Source organism: Patella vulgata, chromosome 2 (assembly GCF_932274485.2).
Source record: "Patella vulgata chromosome 2, xgPatVulg1.2, whole genome shotgun sequence".
Lineage (NCBI taxonomy): Eukaryota > Metazoa > Mollusca > Gastropoda > Patellidae > Patella > Patella vulgata.
Genome location: NC_065880.2, coordinates 60,786,479 through 60,811,102, shown reverse-complemented (window position 1 = coordinate 60,811,102; position 24,624 = coordinate 60,786,479). Strand labels below are relative to the sequence as shown.

General features: G+C 36.1%; 1 protein-coding gene across 3 annotated transcripts in view; it reads left to right on the top strand.

The window, feature by feature from the left end:
* The window catches only part of LOC126811195 (importin subunit alpha-1), a 184,175-nt gene that overhangs the window by 51,453 nt on the left and 108,098 nt on the right, over window positions 1-24,624 (top strand). For all 3 annotated transcript variants that reach the window (XM_050536760.2, XM_050536759.2, XM_050536758.2), the window contains exons 3-4: window positions 1,857-1,985; window positions 20,637-20,821. In XM_050536760.2, the coding sequence (XP_050392717.1) occupies window positions 1,857-1,985; window positions 20,637-20,821 (314 nt within the window). The remainder of the gene's footprint in view (window positions 1-1,856; window positions 1,986-20,636; window positions 20,822-24,624) is intronic.

Below are 24,624 nucleotides of genomic sequence, written 5' to 3'. Positions count from 1 at the left end.
AAGGACGTCTGAGTTCGAATTTCGTGAAAATAGACCCAAATCTGACAGACAAAATGGCCGAACTTTGTTCTCAAATAGTGTAAAAATAGGGTATCTCAAGGTTGTGGACCCTATAGAAGTCACAATTTTTATCCGATTTTGTTGAAACTTGAAATGTAAGTTTATAACACAAGATCTCAGTCCCTTTTGATATTCGCGCATATTGAATTGTAATTTCCTGAATTATGGCCCTTGATAGTAGGAAAAATCACTTTCTTGTTAGCTTGTTCTCTATCCATCTGTCGAAAATGTGGGCGTATCCTGTCTGGCAGCTGCTGGTTATCCGATTTTGTTGAAACATGAAATGTAAGTTTATAACCCAAAGATCGTGGTTCCTTTTGATATTCGCGCATATCGGACTGTAACTTCCTGAATTATGGTCTCTGATTGTACGAAAAATCGCGTTTTTAGCTTGTGGATCCTATAGAGGTCATAATTTTTATCCGATTTAAAAAAAACGTACTATTATATCACCGTTACACCCTAGGGACGACTGAGTTCAAATTTCGTGAAAATTGACCAAAAACTGACAGACAAAATGGCTGCCCCTCGTTCTGAAATAGCGTAAAAATATGGTTTACAAGGTCGTGGTTTTTGGTCTATAAATGTGGCAATTATTATTCGATTTACATAAAATTTGCACCATGTGATGCCTTATGCCATTTCTTATTTCATAAAACTAATTGAACATTGTCATTATCACCGGAGGTACTGTACACTTACATGTAAAAAATGTATAAAATGTATGTAAAAGGAATTCATATTGCTGAATTTGGTTGATTCTGCGTCCATTTTATTTGATATGTGCAATGCTTATGTAAAAACCTGTTTAATGGTTTCATTGGTACCGGATGTGACATATGTTCAAGGTTAATGTGGCTCGAGTGAAACCCGTCATTACTGCTTCGCAGTTCTAGTTAAGTTATGTAATTGTACAATTTATAATATAATACCCACACAAGAAATGCAAAACAGGTATGCTGAAGAAATCGTACTCTGTAAGTGTATTTGTAAAGGCATGAAAATAAGGGCGATAATCCAGACAGGATTAGGTTACTACAGAAAATTTAAAATAGTCTTAGGGGGGAGTATTCATTGCATTATTTGATATTAATATTTATTGTCCTCTGCCTTTCGAAGAAAGCAGGGGACTATTAAAATGGGTTAATCCGTCGGTCTGATCGTAACACATTTTGGGTCACAACAACACTCCTTCTAATTGAGCAAGAAAGTTCAAACTTGGTGTAGGTGTTTATTAGGTCAATGCCTTGATGGAATTTAAAGATGAGCATTTTCTGTTTAGGGTAAACAGAGATAAGCAATTTGATTGGTTGATGCTTTTGGACACGATAACTTTAGTTCTAATTAAGTGAGAATGATGAAACTTACATCAATACCTTGACTAAGTTCGATAATAAGCATTTTCTGCTCAGGGCAAACAGAGCGATAAGCAATTTGATTGGTCGAGACTTTGGAAGACAATAACTCACCTTCTAATTGAGGTAGAATGTTCAAACTTGATGCTTAGGGGCATTAGGTGAATGTCTTGACATTTCGAGCTAAGGTGAACTGAGGTAAGCAATTTCATTGGTCGATGCTTTGAGACACGATAACTTTGATTCTATCTGACAGTGATGAAACTAAGTGTATAATTGATAATCAGTTTGATTGATTGATACTTTTGAAAAAAATAAATGTGCTATTAAATGTGTCATCTATTTATTTTGGGATTTCTATGGGGGACATCGGCCTCGCTGTTGGCTTGTTTAATATGCAAACGAAGAAGATATTTCTGGAATTTCGTTTTTCTCTTTTAGGAAATGAGAAGACGTAGAAACCAAACAACAATAGAACTGAGAAAAGCTAGGAAAGATGATCAATTGTTAAAAAGACGGAACTGTGCAATAGATGAAAATGAACCACAAATTCTTCATGAAATTAGCAAAGTAAGCAAAATTGGTGAATATATTTTAAAAAGATTGAAATTTGTCTTTCAAACTATTTCTCGGTGATACTTTAGTACCATCCTCGTTTACCCAGTGTACTCATTCCGTTCTACTCCACTATACCCTTGGTTAATCCATAGGGTTTCCACGATTTCAAATTATCTGCCTGGCCTAGAATGTCGATGTCGAATAACCAGTCTTTTTGACAGCTGCCAATAACGAAAAAATGGCTCCATTCGATTTCTTTGTTTTGTGGGACGAAGATATATTATTTTTCATAAACTACACAAACAGGAGCGGCAAAGATCTACTCATTGCTAATTCATGATATTTTGTCCAATTTTTATACGCCCACATTTTCATGTGGACGTATGTAGTAGTTATTAGCACACTTTCCTCGGCATATCGGTGAATATCAGGACAGTTTTGGTCGAGGGGCCCAGCCGAAGCGCCTCCCGACCAAAACTGTCCTGATATTCACCGATACACCGAGGAAAGGTGCTAATAAGTTACTTACATCACATTTCTATCGAATATTGTAAAGCAAAATGTGAAAAATAGTATTTATTAACGAGTCGTTTGAACCGAAAAGTTGCAAATACTTTCTGCTCTTTCATTATTTATCCCTTTCTGAGCCTCGCGTTACATTTCATGGTAGAATGATTTCGCAGTGGAGAGACGACCTGAGTAGTATTTACACGTGCGTCTTGCTATGATACTCCTGAGCGTAAAACAATCACGTGTTTGTTTAGACCACATCGTCAAAACAACTTGTCTATGGCGTAGAGGACTGCGATATAATTAAATGTAGTGTAAAGGAAATGCGAAACGTGGGTCATTCCTGGTGAAAGTATACATCGGCGGATGGTTCTTCTAGGCGTTTTTTTTTTTCATCCTGCTTATTTTCAATGCCTGTGAAGTGTCCAGCAAGAGAACTGCGCCTTCTATCATCACAATTAATTAAAATAATTATTCAATATTCTAATTTATATATTTTGCATATTAATATTAATCAAACCAAATTATGAAATAGATGCCAATTGATCAGGCATCGATATTTCCGCGAACATGCGCACAGCGTGCGCAGACACATTTGCTTTAAAAAAAACTTTTTTGCAGGCACATTTTTAAAGATATAGCCATGCTGGGCGGCGCCTGCGCCCGGCACTATTTTTTGCCGCCCAGCACAAAGAAAAAATCGAAGAAAGCCGCCCAGTCGTATTTAAACCCCTTCGTCCTTCTCTGTACACAAACTCAGCGCTCGAAATTTACCACCACAATTAAACGGCAAAGCCATGGTAAAAGCCAACGTACGCAAACCATGTCTGTCACGGCATAATTTATTTTTGTGTGCTGTAGTAGACCCTATCATCCCAAATTAGTTTAAAGAAAGATGTATTGGTATTTTGTTTATTTATACTTAGATGTGTAGGCCTAGGTCTATTCATTTTACAATTATTCTACGGTCTTTATATTTGTTTATTTGCCGTAAATAGGTCACCCAGACCAATTTACGGCACTCCAATGTTAAAGGTTTGAATGTCGTAATTGTCCAACACGTGCCTGCAAATTTTCATGATGTTTCTTATTTTATTTCTTGACCCTGGATTTGCTACGGCCCGAGAGTAGAACTAGGAGGACGCTGAGAGTTTTCTCAGTTTCTGCCTAACCTGATTCTCATTCCACCGTAATAATAATAATATTAGTGAGACACGTACAACAACTTTACAAACAAGTCAAATAATACAACGTGTTTTAATCATCAATATCTACCTAATTTTTAATCTCAAAGTAATAAAGTAATATTTGAAAAAAAAAAACCAACAAAACAAATACCGAAAGGTCCTCAACTTATCTATCCAGAGAAACAGAGTGGGGCGGGACAATTTTATGCTCGGTCGGGTGTTGTCAAAAAGTTTTTAGATCCCTGTATCATTGATGAAAATTAAGTGAATTTAGTAAAATTTGAATATATAAATGGAAATTTGATTTGCACTGAACCAAATACAAAAGGCAGCAGATGCTCTGAAAATACACCAAAAAGGGTTTAATTTTCATAAAAGACCACGCCCCCCTCCCAAAATTTTTTGGAATCGCTCTGCTCGCCAAATATATTTTTACACCACTCACCAAATCCTGGCTACATCCCTGTGTTTCAGTATGACCCTGCAGGCACATTTTCAAGTGTGTGCGCAGGCACACTCAACTTTTATAGAGCCCTGCAATTGATATGTATAATTTGATTTTTGTAATATGTTATGTTAATTTAATGTCATTGTATATGTTGTAGCACTATCGTCGCCGCGACATTGTTTTTAAATTTATAGACAAGAAATAGAGAAATAAGATGCCTTTATATTTCATTAATTAATATCTTTGGCAAGTTAGTAATTTCAAACATATTCACATATTTAATGTGCACTAAATCAACTTAGTCTGTAATTGACATATTGTTACATAAAAAGAGTTCTTAAACCAAAACAGGTCTCACAATTTACCACCAGAATTACATGTGAGTGGAATTCTTCTAATTGCATCATTTGACTTAAAGTAACCAATCATATCGTTAATTGCACAGGTTGAGGGCCATGAACAGGCTTCCTGTGCATGATAAACGTGGTTGCTATATAAGATATCTATTTGAACCTTTCAAGACAGGCTTCTATTAGGTTCCAGAGAGCTTACATCTGAGTTCCTAGACAGCTGCGAGGCTGGCTAGGGTAGAGAAATGGTTTTAGCTAGTATTGTTATCTATTATGCTTGTATACCAGTATTCAGCTATATATATATATATATAAAATATGTAGAAGCAAACTGTCGCATTGTTATTCCTGGTAAGACAAACGTCTTAAGAAACTGTAAGAAGTAAATACACAACGTGAAGCAGAAGTAAAGACAGCTAGAGACAAAATCTAGACGATCACAAGACTACAGAAATATGTAGTAAGAAAAGATAAATGGGTCGTACGTAGGATGTGGCGACTGGTTTCTTCGTCCGCTCTCCACATCAGACAAAGGACCTATGGTGTTACAATGTTTTTGAACTGCCATGTACTTCCCCCCATTTTGTTTTGTTACTATGATTTTGACTAGTTGTTTCATGTACATACATGTAGTATAGAGCCATCGTTATCAATTGCAATCTGGGTCGGACTCAACGTCCGCTACTTATTGCTTGATAGGTATCTAAAACGGTGTAAAAGTATCCGTGTATCAGAAATGAACAGTATTCTTTCTGTACACTTCTGATACACGGATACTGTTATGCATGTATTGCAAATAAACAGGACAGTTTTATCAAAGGTTGCCAATGGCAACAAGTAGAAGTGGGATGTAAATTGTTGTCGCCCCTGTCCGTCCGTCCACAATTTGTTTGTGGATTCTCTACAGGTCACAATTCTTGTCCGATTTTGACGAAACTTGAAATAAAGGTTTATCCCCAAAAGATCTCGGCTGCTTTCGATATTGGCATGTATCGGATCGAAACTTCATGGATTATGGCCCCTGTTTGTACGAAAAATCACGTTTTAGCTTGTGGACCCTATACAATAGGTAACAGTTTTTATCCGATTTTGTTGTAACTTGACATGTGAGTTTATAACCCAAAGATCTCAGTTCCTTTCGATATTCGTGCATATCGGACCTTAACTTCCTGAATTATGGCCCCTGATTGTACGAAAAATCGCGTATTTAGCTTGTGGACCCTATAGAAGTCATAATTTTTATCCGATTTAAAAAAACGTTTTAGTATATCACCGTTACACCCTAAGGATGGTTGAGTTCACATTTCATGAAAATCGGCCCAAAACTGACAGACAAAATGGCTGCTGTTCGTTCTCAAATAGCGTAAAAATATGGTATATCAAGGTTGTGGACCCTATAGAGGTCACAATTGTTATCCGATTTTGTTGAAACTTGAAATGTAAGTTTATAATCCAAAGATCTCGGTTCCTTTCGATATTCGTGCATATCGGACCTTAACTTCCTGAATTATGGCTCCTGATTGTACGAAAAATCGCTTTCTTTTTAGCTTGTTCTCTATCCATCTCTCTAAAATGTGGGCGTATCCTGCCTGGCAGCCGCTGGTTTATACTTTCATCTCTTGTATTCTAAATTATGGGGTTTTCATTCGGGACATGATATAGAACAAATACATGTACATTTAAGGTACCTTAGGAAAATATTAGATACAAGAACAACCACAACTTCCCACATGATCTATTATGAACTTGGATGTTTCCCTTTAATCATTAAAAGAAAGTTACGGATATTTAAATACTGGATTAAAATACATTCTTCTACTAATGTCTTACTTAATTCTTGCTACTCTAATATTTTAATAAATAATGACCCGTGGGTCCTGAATGTTAAGAAGGAACTTTTTAAAATTGGCTTAGGAGATTTATGGGGAAAACCTCAACTCATAAACACAAATTGTATCCATACAGTTCCTCCCAAATTTTTTGGACGGTGAAATTTCGCTTGATTCCACGGCGATTTTTCTCTAAGATTTGCTAGGAATTTACCGTGTTTCTCTAGGAATTCGCTGTGTTTCTCTAGGAATTCACCGTGTTTCGATAAGAATACATCGTGTTTTGCCGTGCTTCCCGCAAGGAATTCGCGAGCCTACCTTAAGCTAGGGTCAAACTAATATTGTCTATAATAAATTAAAGGAGTTGTAATATAGTAATGCTCCCGGGAAACGTGTACATGTATAATGTACAGGCAGGTTTGAATAACAAATGAGTAAGGTAATCTTGGGAGGACATTTATCGGCATTCTGTATCGGTTAGGATTTTTTCTCCAACGCACTTTATACATACATAACGCCAGCCAAAATGTATGCAAACTATGAACAACTTACAATTTTTTAAACATATCAATTCATCTTCATTTATAACTTAGATGTAATCCGTCAATTTGGGGCTGCTATCAAATCCAAACTTTAAATTATATACGATGAGCTTTTACACATTACTTCATTACTTGCAGCTTCGGTTAATCTAAATCAATCATCCATACAGCACGTACAGTAAATCACTCCGCGGGTCGGTTAACGGTATGTTACGTGGTCAGAAACGCGCCAAAAGATTGGGACTACATGTATATTCTTACGCTGTTTTACTCGGCGAATAATATCCGCTGTGACAATATACATCTACTTTATGTCACCCAATTCATTTCGGTGGGAGCAGATATTGAATAAAGCCATTTCACACACACATACGTGTACATTACATGCGCCTCATATATTTATACAATATCCACGAGTGTGTTAATTCTCGTCTTCACCCCGTTATAATTTACTTATTTTGAGTACACTTTCTGAATGATTCCATTCTTTTGTACGTCCAACTTGTCGATTTTCTACTGCATATACATGTACCCTGCAGTCCATGCGAAATGATATTTTTTTTACTGGACATTTGGGCAGGTATTATTCCAACTATTGCTGGACCGAATGAGATTTTACTGGTCCAAAAAAGTTCATACCAAAAATATGCATAAAATAAGTAATAATGGCCTAAAACTCGAAAAACAACAAACAGTATTTTCATTCTATTGTTACTTAATATTATCTATGATACACGTAAATCATTATTATTTTCTATCAACAATAGCTTGGACTTATAATTAAATTTTTATCGCGCCAATATTTACAATCGTTTTACTGTTCTATAAATAGACCGCGTAAAGAAAATATAATCCCTTAGATGACAATCGAGTCTACCAGAAGCCAATGTTATTAATACAGTGATCTCTGATCACTCCGGATTGCTGTGACATCCGGTATGATTTTCATGTCCCGATTTATTGCCTTATTACTTCAGCCAAAAAATCGCTGGTAAATCCGAATTCTGTATGTTCTGGATTCCGAAATCAATCAGCCGTCCCGTCACATAATTTCCATTGAATCGACACTGTATAATTCGTACTTCAAACGGTGGTTGTGAAGCATCCAATTATCGGTGAGATTAAAACTCAATGGGTGTGAAGCCAGAAAAGATTAACAAGTAATCACCAATCAATTATCGGTGAGATTAAAACTGTGTTGATTACTTTGATCGGTAAAGCAGTGAACCCGAGTTGTTTTAAGGGAGTGGACAAGATCTACCTGCCAGTCAATTGGTCGGCCAATCGCAAAGCTTGGATGACAGGTGCCGTTTACTTTGATTGGCTTGAAAAACTGGACATAGAACGACAGATTATAAATGACAATTGACTGAAGACGGGGACGATGAAGAAGATACATTAACGACAGACTTGACCTATTCAAAATTCCTACGCATGCTCAACGACATTAAACACTTCGCACAGATTAAGGACGAAAAGATGATCGCAACAATTCATTTGTTAGAAGATGTTGCCCAGGACTCCGCCTTACGATATGCTTCCGGTAATCTTAACTAAGCAAACTACTTTAAACGATTACATGCATTGATATTTATAAATATATTGTACGCATGCATTGATATTACATGTAAACGATTTTATGAATATATTGTACGCATGCATTGTTATTGTTAATTATTTAATATAATAAAATTTTGAAAGTACAGAAAAGTTTATCATTTATAAAGGGAATAGCATTCTGGTGATTCGAAGCTACAATATAAAAATACTTCCGGTTTTCGAAGTTATAGTATTTTCGGTTTTGGAGAAAGCTCGGTATTCCGAAACGCTGTGTGATCCGAATTATTGTAACGATCCCGTACGATGTCGGATGTGACCGAGCCCACTGTATATATAAATATATGTTGACGTCATTTTAATAAATGACATTTTGTTTACATTTAAACAATATTGAAATTAACACAATAAATTAAACGAGAATTCAACAGTCCGTGCACGAAATGCCGTCAGTCAGTGCCAATAAGGCGTTGATTTAATATTTGTAAGTTGAGTGTCCGTTAACCCGTCCACAAGCAAACCCGTCCACGGTTAAGGTAATACCGGTACTTGACTTGTATATTATTTAATTGATTAGAATAGATCACTTTTACTCATTGGTTGTTTATATTGTTTTTATCTACCTAATAATCAACTAGCTTGGCTCGCCATCCCGACTGCGATTAGTTCGAGTTCAAATTCTTTATTCCTTTAAGCCAAAGACTCACCAGGTATAACATATAGTACAAACAAATAAATAAATACAATATGTACAAAAACAATATAGTTCACCGATGTTTTTGTAATAAAGAACAATAGTATTGTTTGTTGATTAGCGTTATGATTTTAGACAAAATGGTAAGTTCACCAATGTTTTTGTAATAAAGTAGACCCGTATTGTTTGTTAATTGACTTTATCCCATGATTTAAAAAATTGGCGATGGTTAATATTGGCTCAAAAATAATTCCTTAAATTGTACCGGAGCCCCTTTTAGATTAATTGAATTCGCATAAAAACAACAAAGAGTGGCTACGTGCGATTTTATTCTTTGATCTTGATACACGGGACATTTCTGTTATTCAAACAAATCTGCACGAGAATGACAACATACAAGTTGACAGTTACCATTGGTTTGGGGTTCATGAAGAATAGGCTCTTCTATCGAGCCTACAGTTATTCTTTTCTAAAATAAAATGAGTGCCTTGGATTTTTGTGTGGATTTGATAGCGGTTATACTTTACTAATATTCTCTGACATCGGAGACTTGTGTCGCGTTCATTTCATTTTTGCGGTAAGTACGAGCTTCTTATGTCTGATTTGAAAGCGCTTTCGACTCCCTTTGCAAGTTCTATTTGTCACTTTTGTGACTTTCGCAGTGTACCCCCTCCCACCCATATTATTTTAATACGTCATAATACATTATTATCATATACCGGTGACAGTCAAGATTTGCTAAATACTTTTCGTCAAGTAACACAGCGTAAGAATATATAGTCCCCATGTCGAACCCAACATCTCATGTTTTCGCGCGTTTCTGACCACGTGACGTACGGTTAACCGCATTGCGGAGTGATTTACATGTATGGCACTGTGATTTATGAATGGTTGATTTAGATTAAATGAAGCTGCGAGTAATGAAGTTATGTGTAAAATCTCATCGAATATAATTTAAAGTTTGGATTTGATAGCAGCCAATAAGATGAAATGATACGTTTAAAAAATTGTAAGTTATTCATTGTTTGTGGCACCACGTTATACATGTACAGTGTGTTAGAAATACGACCGTAGCTGCCTCGCCAAAGGTTAACATATCTTGTATTCAACTTAAATAAATTACATTTTTCGTCAACATGCTTACATCGGGATGATATCGGCACTCAAGCGATTCACCGTGTTTCACTGCGAAACCCCATAATTCACCGCGAAACACCCTATTTCGCCGTGATTTGGCTAGCTGCCGTTTCGCTAGCGATTCTCCAAGATTCCACCGTGAAATAGAGTGTTTTTCCGCGGTGTTCGGCGATTATAGTCCCAAACTCCAGCACTGTAGTGTATCATCAAAGATTATTAGACATATTATTTAGACAGGAGTGCACTGAGAAATTTGAATTATCAATTAAATGTATCATTTATAAACATATAGTGAATACATTTGACTTACAATATTATTTGACTAAACCAATAGACAGAAAATACAGACGTGAAATTACAAGAATCCGTTTGTCCAGTCATAATTTAAATATTGAAAGGTTACGATATAGTACTAAATATATTGAGAGAAGTAAACGATTATGTACATTGTGTAATTTTGAAGACATTGAAGTTGAGTACCATTTTGTTTTAATTTGTCCAATTTATAAAAATTTGAGATAATAATATATAAAAAAGTATTATTATTCGAACCCCAGTGTTTTTAAATTATTTTATCTTTTATGTGCTAAAAATGTATCTGAACTTGTAAACCTTGGTAGATTTTTATATTTTTCTAATAAGATAAGAGATGAAGAGAGTTTTTTTTTAAAACAATATTTTATTCACAGGATACCGAAACAAGCCAAAGGCTTATATAAATCGGCTTCCCAAAAGCAAGATATATAAATGATATAAACATATATTATATAAATATCAATATACATCTATAGGAGTATTAATGTACATGTATAATAAGATTACAGGAAGAATATAATCCAGTTTTAGCTAGCATCAGGACCAAGAAGGGGAGGGTCGATACTCGACTGCTGAGATTAAATTCATTAACCCAAAATCACGAAGAAATTAAACAGAATTAATATACCGTCACTCTACTGTCCATATCATGATTCTTGTTTGTAATACTGTGTTTATATATTAGTATATATGGATATTTATATTGCTTTTTTGTTTTTGTTTTGTAACTGTGACTCAAGGGTAATAAAAATTTGAAACTTGGAACAGTCAGAGGTGAAATGGTTGTGGGATGAACTGACCCGCACCCGGCTGGTAACTACTGGTGGGAATTAATAAAACAACAGCATTCGACCAATCAAATAATTAATGTTAATAAAAAGGGACATTTATGACTCAACTGTACATTCAAAGGCATGATTTTGTATGGCACCCAGACAGGTGAAAATTAATAAAACATTTGTCCAATCGAAGAATTAATCCATACTGTACTTACGAACATGTATATTCAAAAACATGGTTTCATATGGCACCCAGGCACTTGACCACAGGTGTGAATTAATAAAACAATAGCATTTGACTAATCAAATAATTAATCTATGTATTAACGTTCATTTATGACTCCATCCTATATTCCAAATAACAGTCGGCTGACAAAAAGGTGAATAGCTCATAATACCGTGTATACACAGGTCTTTTCTGTAATTAATGTGTATGGGAATATAGATTAAGAGGAGATTAGTGACTAATATGATAATTGTCTGCGATATCACCTCGGTGGGAAGCGGACGTAAAATACAACTAACAACTAAAAAACGACTTTCACAACATAAAAGTTGTTTATTTTGAATACTAAAATAACTCTGGCTTAGTTTGGCTTGAATTTTGATTGAGCGGAAGATTTTTAAAGACACAGATTTTTATTAACAATTTTAACAGTGTGGTATAGGATTTAAATGGTTCATTTACATTATCAATACATACAATTTGCTTTTTGTTATTAAATTATATATAAATTTGTTGATTGTTTTCCAATTTTGATTTCTTTTTGTGCATGCTGCTATTTCTTTATTTATAAAGCAGTGATTGTTTTCCAGTGTTGTGTTTTTAGTATTCTTGCTGTTTTTTGTGATTGATTTTAGTATTTAGTGTACATACATATAATTAAATACATACAATTGGTTTTTGTTATTAGATTATCATAGCTAAATATGTTCTGCTTTATTTATAAACCCTTTTCTTTTTCGGGAATGTTGATTTTGAAGCAGTACCAAAATTTAACACCTGTACCCAATAATCAACTAAATTGCGCAGAAGTCCCCAATCAAGTAATTACGCTGTCTGAAAATGGGCGACAGCTTGTCTATAGAGATTGACAGTGACTTTTTTTGGCGCCAGTCTAATGTACAGTCTCGCAAGATTATCGGACTGCCATTGTAAGCTTGCATTATGACCACATGTACAGATGAAAGACAAGTTAATTCATTTGTGATTTAAAAAAGATACATTACCTGGGACGTGATTTACCGATTTCCAATTGTATAATTACCTGGGACGTGATTTACCGATTTTTTATTTATTTGTCAATATAGGATAATGGATAATATATAATACTACGACCACGGTGATAACATGTCATTTCGGTCCTGCGTCATTTTGGACCCCAAAAAATACGTCCTCGACATTTCGGACTCGGGTAGGTGACGTTTCGGACTCGGGTAGGTGACGTTTCGGACTCGGGTAGGTGACGTTTCGGACTCGGGTAGGTGACGTTTCGGACTCGACGTTTCGGACTCGGGTAGGTGACGTTTCGGACTCGGGTATAGAACATAGAATTAAAGAACACTGACGTCAATTTATTTTATAAACTACATATTTTATCTATTAACATAGCATAAAACGATAACAGCGATTTATAACAACGGACGGGTAGGTGACGTTTCGGACTCGGGTATAGAACATAGAATTAAAGAACACTGACGTCAATTTACTTTATAAACTACATATTTTATCTATTAACATAGCATAAAACGATAACAGCGATTTATAACAACGGACATATTTATTTGGCCTGTCGGGTATTCATTTATTGTATAAAACATACATTTAAATTCATACATTAACATAGCATACAGTGATTTATAACAACGGGCATATTTATTTACTGAAATAATAGCTTCAGTCAGGTATTCATTTATTTTATAAAACAAACATTTATTTTATTTATTTTATTTATTTTATCAGTTTCATGCCTACTCGTACTAATATCTTGGTGGTTATATTCACCCCATAGTTGAAATAGTCGGCCCTCTATAAGAGGGTTCCGCAAATGTTTCTAATTTTAGTATCATTTCCCACAATTCCTCGCGCAAAACCATACTGGTAGGCTGCGTGATAAACAAATACTATCAGTGACGTAATTGAACACTATACGTATATAATAGCACCCACGTTCTTTGCTTGGTCATTCTTCTAGTTTGGGTTGTTTGAAGGAAAGATTTTTTTGTCAGAATTCTGTTTTACAATGATGAAGTATTTTGAAACTTTAGATGCTGTTGCACGAAAAAGATATCAAGAAGATCGAACGAATTGGTAACCAAGATCCGTATTTAATAAGTAAGGAAAAATTCGTCTGCAATCCTAATTTTTTCCCAGAAGTTAAATGATAAATCTCTGGCACTCTGGGTCATCATTGAAGAAGATGGAAAAATTTTGTCTACTTACTGAGATTGTAAAGCAGGTTTATGTGAATCTTGTTCCCATGTGGCGTCGGTATTATTCTATCTTGAAACCAGTGTACGGATAAGAGAAACGGCGACAGTTACTGCAGAGCCGGCACATGGGAACAAGATAGAATAATACCGACGCTTCCAGTTCCAGCTTCTGGAACTGGCGTTAGTTATGAACCGATTCGAAGAATTGATTTTACGTCGGCCAAAACATTGAAGAAAAGAATGTATAAAACAATTGATGAGCAAACATCCCACCCCTTCATCTAAAAAGAAAACAGGCAATATTCAATGCCTTGAGCAGCAAAGCTTGGGATACCTTTTTTAGGGCTTTTGAGGGGGGTTAAACCGGTTTGTTTGTTGGTTAAAGAAGATTTTAACAGCCAGTTTATTCCAGAAACACTTCAGCCAAAATATCCGATGATCCTATCAGATTTGTATAACAGCACACGTAGTTGGCATTGTTTGGGTTGATCGGCTGTAACAATACTCGAGTCAATAGACCGCACGAAAGCCTCCCTTGTTTACATTTACGGCCTACCGCAATGGCAGAACCCTCTATATGCCGTCGTTGTTCGTGCGCACTAGCTTCATAAATACACACCAATCTTCTATAGGGAAGAGGCGTGAAGTAATCCATGTGTCCAATGGAAAACGCATCCATAGAGATTAAATAATCTCGGCTTGGTTTCACTAATCAACAAAAGGAAGGTAGCAGTGTTTTTATTTCTCAATCGTTTCTTAACGACTTTAAGAATCGCCAATCAATTGATCAATTATCGTTACATAATCTAAACTTACTCAGATTAAATACAACAATCGCCAATCAATTAAATAGAGATTTGCCGATCAAGTAATATTGGTTTTACTTCAAGTTCAAGGTCTGTATGGGATAAATAAAACACAACTAACAATGTTTAATGTCTTCAGCCTCACCTAAAACGAAACAAATAAAAGTTCAAGTGTGTAAGGTCTGTATGGGATAAATAAAACACAACTAACAATGTTTAATTTCTATATTATTGTGAATGGTCCGTCTTCAGCCTCATCTAAAACAAAAGAATAAACAGTGCGTAAGGTCTGTATGGGATAAATAAAACACAACTAACAATGTTTAATTTCTTTATTATTGTGAATGGTCTGTCTTCGGTCCCATCTAAAACGAAAGAATAAACAATTATTACAAATACATACATAGAATTTTTCAGCTTTTATTGAGTCTGAAAAGTCGCCATACCGAGTCCGAAAAGTCGCCATACCGAGTCCGAAAAGTCGCCATACCGAGTCCGAAAAGTCGCCATACCGAGTCCGAAAGGTCGCCAAGTAAGTCCGAAAGGTCGTCAAAACGGATCGAAACGACGTTTGTGTTTAGTCCGAACTGACGCGGGACCGAAATGACGTGCTACCACCATGGTTTTTTATATTCCCATTTTTTATTCGTACTTCATATATACTATTCAAAAAAAGTAGGGGATATTTGATTTTGGGGGCATAATACTAAAATATGCAAATGACTACGAAAAAAGTCACTATAGAACCTAACAGAAGAAACATTTCCAGTTACATGTGACGCCCAAACGCACCAATAGCTACCGCATGGAATGCAGGTGATGCTTGGGATCATCATGGGGGTCCAACCCAAGATTTGCACGACTCTGACTTTGAATGTTAGTCATTGTGGCATTGAATTCCAGGGTGGAAACATCAGTTTAATTGCTGGAGCAATGTGATGTTTTCAGATGAGTCAAGGTTCACTGTTGATTTTTTGGACAGACGTAGGAGGGTGTGGCGTCGTCGAAACGAGCGCTTCCAAGACGTTAACGTCATCAGACATGATCGATTTGGGGGTGGTTCTGTTATGGTGTGGGGAGGCATCACTGTTGCTGGAAGAACGGCTTTACATGTTGTTGCAGGGCGTGTTACAGGCCAGTACTACCGGGACAACATCTTGGCAGTCCATGTTGTGCCGTTCGCACGACGTCATGGCCGCCGTTTCATCTTCCAGGATGACAACGCAAGATGTCACAGGGCCAGGATCGTTACAGGTTACCTCCAACAACAGAACATCACCACATTACCTTGGCCAGCACTGAGTCCCGACCTCTCCCCCATCGAGCATGTCTGGGACATGCTTGGACAGAGGTTACGTCAACGTTAACAACGTCCTGCCAATGTCCAAGAACTTGCTGCTGCGTTGCAACAGGAATGGGACAATCTGGACCAAAATGACCTTAGACGTCTCATTAGGAGTATGCCACGTCGGATCAATGCTTATTTGGCAAACAGAGGAGGATTTACCCGTTACTGACTTGGTTGTGATGCTGTGGTAACTTTGCTGTTTGACCCAGGGTATCATTTTACCCTTATAATATTAATGGTCAGTCTGTGCCTTACTTAGTCTAACGATCATTTGGAATAAATCGATGAATGTGAACTTCATTTCATTTTGTCATTTGTTTCTTCGTCAGTTTCATTAGGTGACTTTAATAACACTTAAAAATCAAATATCCCCTACTTTTTTTGAATAGTATATAAACAATCGTAATCAATATGAACCGATCGGATAAACGGCTGACGGGAAATTAAAAGGTTCATCTAATTTTTCAACGCCGTAGATAAATTAATCGTGTGTTGATTTTTCAACGCATCTCAGGAAATTAAACGGCTCGTGTAATAAGTAATGGCCGAATGCATGACCACTCGGACCAAAGACCACTCGGACAAAAGACTACTCGGACCAATTGATAGACCACTCGGACCAATAATAAAGTTTTGTTTTAATTAATTGGGTTTGTTTTAATATGACTACTCGGACCGCTAATCAATTGTTTTAATAAATTGTGTTTGTTTTAATATGACTACTCGGATCGCTGATAAATTGTTGTTTTAATAAATTGTGTTTGTTTTAATAAATTATGTTTGTTTTAATAAATTGTGTTTGTTTTAATAAATTGTGTTTGTTTTAATATGACTACTCGGATCGCTAATAAATTGTTTTAATAAATTGTGTTTGTTTTCATATGACTACTCAGATTGAAATGTGGTCGTATATTGTCGTCGCCCCCTGTGCGTCCAGCATCCACAATTGCTTGTGGACACTCTAGAGGCCAAAGTTAATATCAGATTGACCTTAAATTTATACACATTGTTTAAGGTCTTGAGACAAAGAAGCCTCTTGATTTTCAGCGATTTCCGATAATTACTGCCAGAGTTATAGCCCTTGATCACTTCCAAAAATCTTGTGGAGGCTCTAGAAGCCAAAGTTAATATCCGATTGACCTTAAATTTATACACAGTGTTTAAGGTCTTGAGACAAAGAAGCCTTTTGATTTTCAGCGATTTCCAATAATTACTACCAGAGTAATGGGCCTTGATCACTTTAAAAAATCTTGTAGACGCTCTAGACATTAAAGTTAATATCCGATTGACTTTAAATTTATACATAGTGTTTAAGGTCATGAGACGAAGAAGCCTATTGATTTTCAACGATTTTCGATAATTACTGCTAGAGTTATAGCCCTTGATCACTTCAAAACATCTTGTGGACGCTCTAGAGGCTAAAGTTAATATCCGATTGACTTTAAATTTATACATAGTGTTTAAGGTCATGAGACGAAGAAGCCTATTGATTTTCAACAATTTTCGATAATTACTGCTAGATTTATGGCCCTTGATCACTTCAAAAAATATTGTGGACGCTCTAGAGGTCAAAGTTAATATCTGATTGACTTTGAATTTATACACAGTGTTTAAGGTCATGAGACGAAGAATCCTTTTGATTTTCAACAATTTCCGATAATTACTACCAGAGTTATGGCCCTTGATCACTTCAAAAAATCTTGTGGATGCTCTAGAGGCTAAAGTTAATATCCAATTGACTTTAAATTTATACACAGTGTTTGAGGTTATGAGACGAAGAATCCTATTGATTTTCAGTGATTTCTGATAATTACTGTCAGAGTTATGGCCCTTGATCACTTCAAAAAATCTTGTGGACGCTCTAGAGGCCAAAGTTAATATTCGATTGACTTTAAATTTATACACAGTGTTTAAGGTCATGAGACGATTTTTTAAGTAGATCGAGGCATTTATTATAGATATATAGATGTCTCTCTCGGCTATTATTATAGATATATTTAATTGACACGTATACTATTACTATCTCCTGATAATGTCTACTACATCATTAACACAGTTCATCGCGTGCATTTTGCATACCGATAGTTCATTGGCCAATCACGCTATTTTACTGACATTTCGCCTAATAGTTTGGATGCAGCTATGGCGGGTGTGGCACCAGGCAGGGTAAGCTTACTCTTCCGGACACCTGTTACCACTGTTTGTCATGTATTTTGTACACGAGGAGCAGTCCATTTGCTGATTACACTATTTTGCTTGAATACACTATTTTGCCTATAACGTTTTTTAGGACTTCGAATTCTGTCTTATGGTTTGGATTGTTTGTACTTGGTTTTGTTTTATTTTCAGCGATTTCCAATAATTACTGCCAGAGTTATGTCCCTTGATTTTCAACAATTTCCGCTCTAAAGGCTAAAGTTTAAGATCTTGAGACGAACAAGTATATTTATTTTCAATGAAATTTTATGACTTGAACAAATCCATGATATTAAAAGTTTTGTATACAAAAGGTTAGCATGGGGCAGAACTTTATAAAAACCAAACAAATTCTAATGGTTTTCTGATTATTACTTCATGAGTTGTTGCTCTTAATCAGATTTTTAGTTTATTACAAATTTTTCATTACCGAAAAAAGTAAGAATATGCGACAACTCTTGTTGACTTCTGTGGGAGTATGTTTCGTTGCCTGGCAACCTATCCTTTAGCTTGTGGTCCCTCTTGAGGTCACAATTATTGTCCGATTTAAAAAAAACAAACGTTTGATTATGTCATTGTTACACTGTAAGAAAGGTTGAGTTCGAATTTCATGAAAATCGGACGAAAATTGCCGGACAAAATGGACGCTGTTTGTACGCGAATAGTGTAAAAATATGGTATATCAAGGTTGTGGACCCTGTAGAGGTCACAATTTTTATCAGATTTTGTTGAAACTTGAAGTGTAAGTTTATAACCCAAAGATCTCGGTTGCTTTCGATATTCGCGCATATCGGATGGTAACTTCCTGAATTATGGCCTCTGATTGTACGAAAAATTGTGTTTTAGCTTACTCCCTAAGGATGGTTGAGTTCACATTTCATGAAAATCGGCCCAAAACTGACAGACAAAATGGCCGTCCCTCGTACTCAAATATCGTAAAAATGATATATCAAGGTTGTGGACCCTCTAGAGGTCACAATTTTCTTCTAATTTTGATGAAACTTGAAATGTAACTTTATTACCCAAAGATCTTGGTTCCTTTCCATATTTGTGCATATCGGATCGTTACTTCCTGAATTATGCAGACATGATTTTTTCCCGCTTTAAAGCGGATTTCCGCTATTTGTCCCGTCTGGTTCTGATTTTTGCGGTCTGTTCTGATTTTTGACAACGCTTTTGTTATGATATTGTTCCGTTTTAATTCAAGCACCTTGCTTTAAAAGCGTAATATCATAAAAAAAATCATTAATTTTTTCCTGACAAAGTTCTAACTGGTAACTCCAAAATATCTATCCATAACTTTAAAATCTGCTAACCGGATGTCAGCGATGTAAACATTAACAGTACAGTATCGTAGACTCATGTGAGATTGAACAAGATCGCCTGTCACTGTTTACACGTAACATAGTTTCTCTATCGTAGTATTCTTTGATGATAGGTTATCGTTGTCAGTTCTTTCCCGCTATGGCTAAGGTCGTATGTGTAGATCGAGACGTCGACACCAAACTACATGTATTCCATAAAATGTATGAAAGTGGAAATGGTTGGAACGGAAGGTGGAAGGCGAGCTTGTGAGACGTTCTATTCGTAAAGTCAATGTCCGACGATTCGTTTAGAGTTAGCGCAACACATTCTAGTCTAGAAAATTATACAGGGACAATCAAAAGATCGGATCCGTAGTTCTGTAAATGGAAAATAAATAAATTAAATATAAGTTAAGTCAAAATTTGTAGTAAATTAGTAGACAGATACAATAATTTTAAAATTCATTATCAGAACCCGCCCCCCCCCTTACCTTAAAATCGCCATTGGCCCCCATAACACACTGGCATTGCCCCTGGACAAGCCCCCTTCCGCACCCATTTTTTTTTCAGCTAAACAGCTAAAATCATGTCTGATTATGGCCCCTGATTGTACGAAAAATCACTTTTTGTTTAGCTTGTTCTCTATCCATCTCTTGCAAAATGTGGGCGTATCCTGCCGGGCAGCCACTGGTTAGCTTGTTCTCTATCCATCTCTTGCCACATGTGGGTGTATTCTGCCTGGCAGCCGCTGATTGTTTTTAGCTTGTTCTGTATCCATCTCTTGCAAAATGTGGGATTATCCTGTCTGGCAGCCACTGGTGGTTTTTAGCTTGCTCTCTATCTATCTCTTGCAAAATGTGGGCGTATCCTGCCTGACAGCCGCTGGTTTTAGCATGTTTTCTGTCCTTTTTTTTAATTTGTATAAATATCATGTTTCATTCTTAACTTGTGTTTGTGTGACATCTCTTCTGCCTGACGGGTCTCGCGAGACACACGAACCGGGAGTGAGATTTGGCGGTTGTATAGATGGCAACCAGAAAAAAAGTGTCAGAAATGCGAGTCGTGGTTAATTATCAATTTTAACATCCATCTCTTGCAAAATGTGGGCGTAACTTGCCTCGTAACTGCTTGTTAAATTATTATCCCAGAAATCTTCATTGAATATCGATGCATGTAGTCCTATGCAGCCGACAGTCTGTCTGTTCTGACCATTTCTTATTTCTTGCAGCAAAATGTTACCATGCCATTACCAGATATAATTAGTGCTATACAAGGTTCTGATTTACAACAACAGATGATGGCAACTCAAGCTGTCCGTAAAGTTTTGTCGAAAGAAAGGAACCCACCTATAAATGATATTATCCAAGCTAATCTTGTACCAAGACTAAAGGAATTTTTGTCTCACAGTGATAGGTTTGTTGATAGTTTTCTCCTTTTATTATACATCCACATGTTGATATTTTGTCTGTAAATGATATACATGTTGCAATTATTAACAGATTTGGAACCAAATCGGAATGATCAGCATAGGGTTTTACCTATATGGTCCATGTCCAACCCCCAGGGAATCCCTGGTTGTACATGACGAGGAGTTAGGTCGCCTGTCCAACCTCGTGGGTTTTCTCCTCATCCTCCGGTTTCCTCCCACTACTAAAGACCCCTACGCGCAAGCGATTATTGAAATAAAATTAAAACCATATGTTAGTCCCGAAATGATCTAGTTTGTGTCGAGTTGATATTAACCCTCATTTCTCTCTCTCCAACCCTCAGGGGCAGAGCCACGTCCAATTTTTGTGTGATTAATTCACGATTGGAGACATATGTTTTACTTGGATCCACGTCAATTCGGATTATGGAATTGCACGATCAAAACTTCGAGTCGCAGACTAAAAGCTAATGCGGCGATTCACACGAATTTTTAGTCCGTCCTGCCGATGTCGAAGAAATTAATTACTATATTCATATGCCTATCGATCAAAATAACCAAAACTTTTTAATTGTGTTTGTGTGCATGGATAATGTGTGGAAAATTATAAGTAAAGGGTTAGTTGTTAACGTGAATATTCATGACCTTTGAATATATGAATATTAATGATGTGTTTGTGTGGGTGTGTGCGTTTGTGTGTGTGTGTGTGCAGTCGTTGATCTTGTTGTCATGGTAAAGTGTGCACAAGTATTCTGTACATCGAAGTGAGAAGATGTAATATAATGGAAGTGAGAAGATGTACATGTAATATAATGGAAGTGAGAATAAAATACCATTGAATCAAATATAGTGTGGTCATTTAAAGATACATTATGGGAGATTAGATAAAGAGCTGACAGTTCTCGCTGTAATAGTTAAAAACTAGATAATGTAAAGGTAATTTGTTGAAAATTTCAGTCAAATTGGTCCACTATGAACCGAGATATCAACTTTGTAAATTTCCAACTTGCCTCGTTCATCATTACTAAAGTTAGTACGTCAAAAAGCATAGTCTCGATTATCCAATGTTTTGATTTAATTATCAATGAGCGTTTGCAGCATATAGAATTCTAATCCAGTCGATATCGAAGGCTAGCCTTGACATCGAGAGTTGATTATGCTCTGGATAAGTTAATTAATGTCTAATAATTGTCCCCCGCCTTTCGAAGAAAGCAGGGGACTATTAAAATGGGTTCGTCCGTCTGTCTGTCCGTCTGTCTGTCCGTCACACTTTTTGGGACACAATAACTCTCTTCCTAATTGAGCTAGAATGTTCAAACTTGGTGTATGTGTTTATTAGGTCAATGCCTTGATGGAGTTCGAAGATGAGCATTTTCCGCTTAGGGTAAGCAGAGATAAGCAATTTGATTGGTTGATGCTTTGGGACACGATAACTCTCTTCCTAATTGGGCTAGAATGTTCAAACTTGGTGTATGTGTTGATTAGGTCAATGCCTTGATGGAGTTCGAAGATGAGCATTTTCCGCTTAGGGTAAGCAGAGATAAGCAATTTGATTGGTTGATGCTTTGGGACACGATAATTTTTAATTGAGCTAGAATGTTCAAACTTGGTGTATGTGTTTATTAGGTCAATGCCTTGATGGAGTTCGAAGATGAGCATTTTCCGCTTAGGGTAAGCAGAGATAAGCAATTTGATTGGTTGATACTTTGGGGCACGATAACTCTCTTCCTAATTGAGCTAGAATGTTCAAACTTGGTGTATGTGTTGATTAGGTCAATGCCTTGATGGAGTTCGAAGATGAGCATTTTCCGCTTAGGGTAAGCAGAGATAAGCAATTTGATTGGTTGATGCTTTGGGACACGATAACTTTAGTTCTAATTAAGTGAGATTGATGAAACTTGGTGTATAGTTTCATTACAGTAATACCTTGACTAAGTTTGATAATGAGCATTTTCTGCTCAGGGTAAGCAGAGCGATACACAATTTGATTGGTCGAGACTTTGGAAAACAATAACTCTCCTACTTTGATTGTTAGACTATAAGTAAAGATATACTGTTTGATTGTTCAATACTTTGTAAAAGATAATTTGTGATAAATTTATATGTGTCCTCTAATTATTTTCCTATTTCGGCGGGGGACATCAGCCTCACTGTTGGCTTGTTTAGATAAGATTTCAGGCCTAAAGAAAGACCTGCATAGGCAGATTTACCTCTTGCATAATGCATGTTTAACATTAGTTACCAAAACGACTTTTCAAGGCCTGTCTGATTAAACTCTATATTCATTTATTTCTATTTATGTAAAAAATTTTTTTAAACCATTAAAAAGAAACACACACACACACTTATTGTAGAAAATCATGTGAGAAGCTTGAATCCTCGATGCATCTGCATACATGATCAATCGAACATTTGAATAACTGTTCTAGACTGGATCTAGTTTTTCTTTTTTATACGTTTTTATTTTGAGGTTCAATAATTATTCTCTGTTTTGACATAATCATTGTTTTATTAGCCATGTTCAACCAAGAGGAAATTTCAAAACCATTGCGAATGTTTGCTACATATATGCACCATACAACTATTTTTATACGCCCACATTTTCATCTGGACGTATATTGTCGTCGCCCCTGTCCATTGTCCACAATTGTTTGTGGACACTCTACAGGTCACACTTCTTTTCCGATTTTGACGAAACTTGAAATATAGGTTTATCTCCCAAAGATCTTTGTTGCTTTCGATATTGGCATGTATCGGACCGTAACTTCCTGAATTATGTCCCCCGATTGTACGAAAAATCATGTTTTTAGCTTGTGGACCCTATAGAGGTCATAATTTTTATCCGATTTTAAAAAAACGTTTTAGTATATCAGCGTTAATTCCTAAGGAGGGTTGATTTCGAATTTCCTGAAAATCGGCCTAAAACTGACAGACAAAATGGTATATCAAGGTTGTGGACCCTCTAGAGGTCATGATTTAGATGAAACATGAAATGTAAGTTTTTAACCCAAAGATATCGGTTCCTTTCGATATTCGTGCATATCGGACCACAACTTCCTTAATTATCGCCCTTGATTGTACGAAAAATCACATTTTTTATGCCATTTAAAAAAAACCGTTTGAATGTATCACCATTACACCCTAAGGTAGAGTGGTTCAATGGTCAATTAATTGTCCTTATATAAACATAGTTATCTGCTTTACTGCACCGTCCGTGAGATTTTCTGAAGTGAGCAACATGTTGTCCCGCGCACGTGAATTTGGAGGTCGCGGCAAATATACGTCACAAATAGCATTCCACGTGGTATTATACAAACATGTATTTGTATATAAAGCCAAGTAAAAAAAACTCATTACGCGCTTTGACTTTCGTCTTTATTTAATAGCGAACCACAAAAGAGAACATGGTCCTAATTTTGAATTTGTTGTTAATATAAATATTATCTTTTATGTTGTTTACCCCTCCCCACAATACCAAATGCGAATGCAAATCTCCCTGAATCTCGATCTTTATTTTATTTGTAATACTTATAGAATATCGTCCCCATACTTTGTCCTGCAAATTACAATTTGTTCTTTTTTCATAAAAAACCTCATACAGCACAATATATTTATTAATCTGTGAGACAAAAAATAGTCTTAAATTAATAAATTGATAGAGGTCTTTATCCCTCACTCTCCATATTACATGCCATTATATTTTCCTCGTACTCTATCCGACAATTTAATTTTAATAACAAACATCATACTGCACAATATATTTATCTAGGGGACTAACATTAAAGTGTTA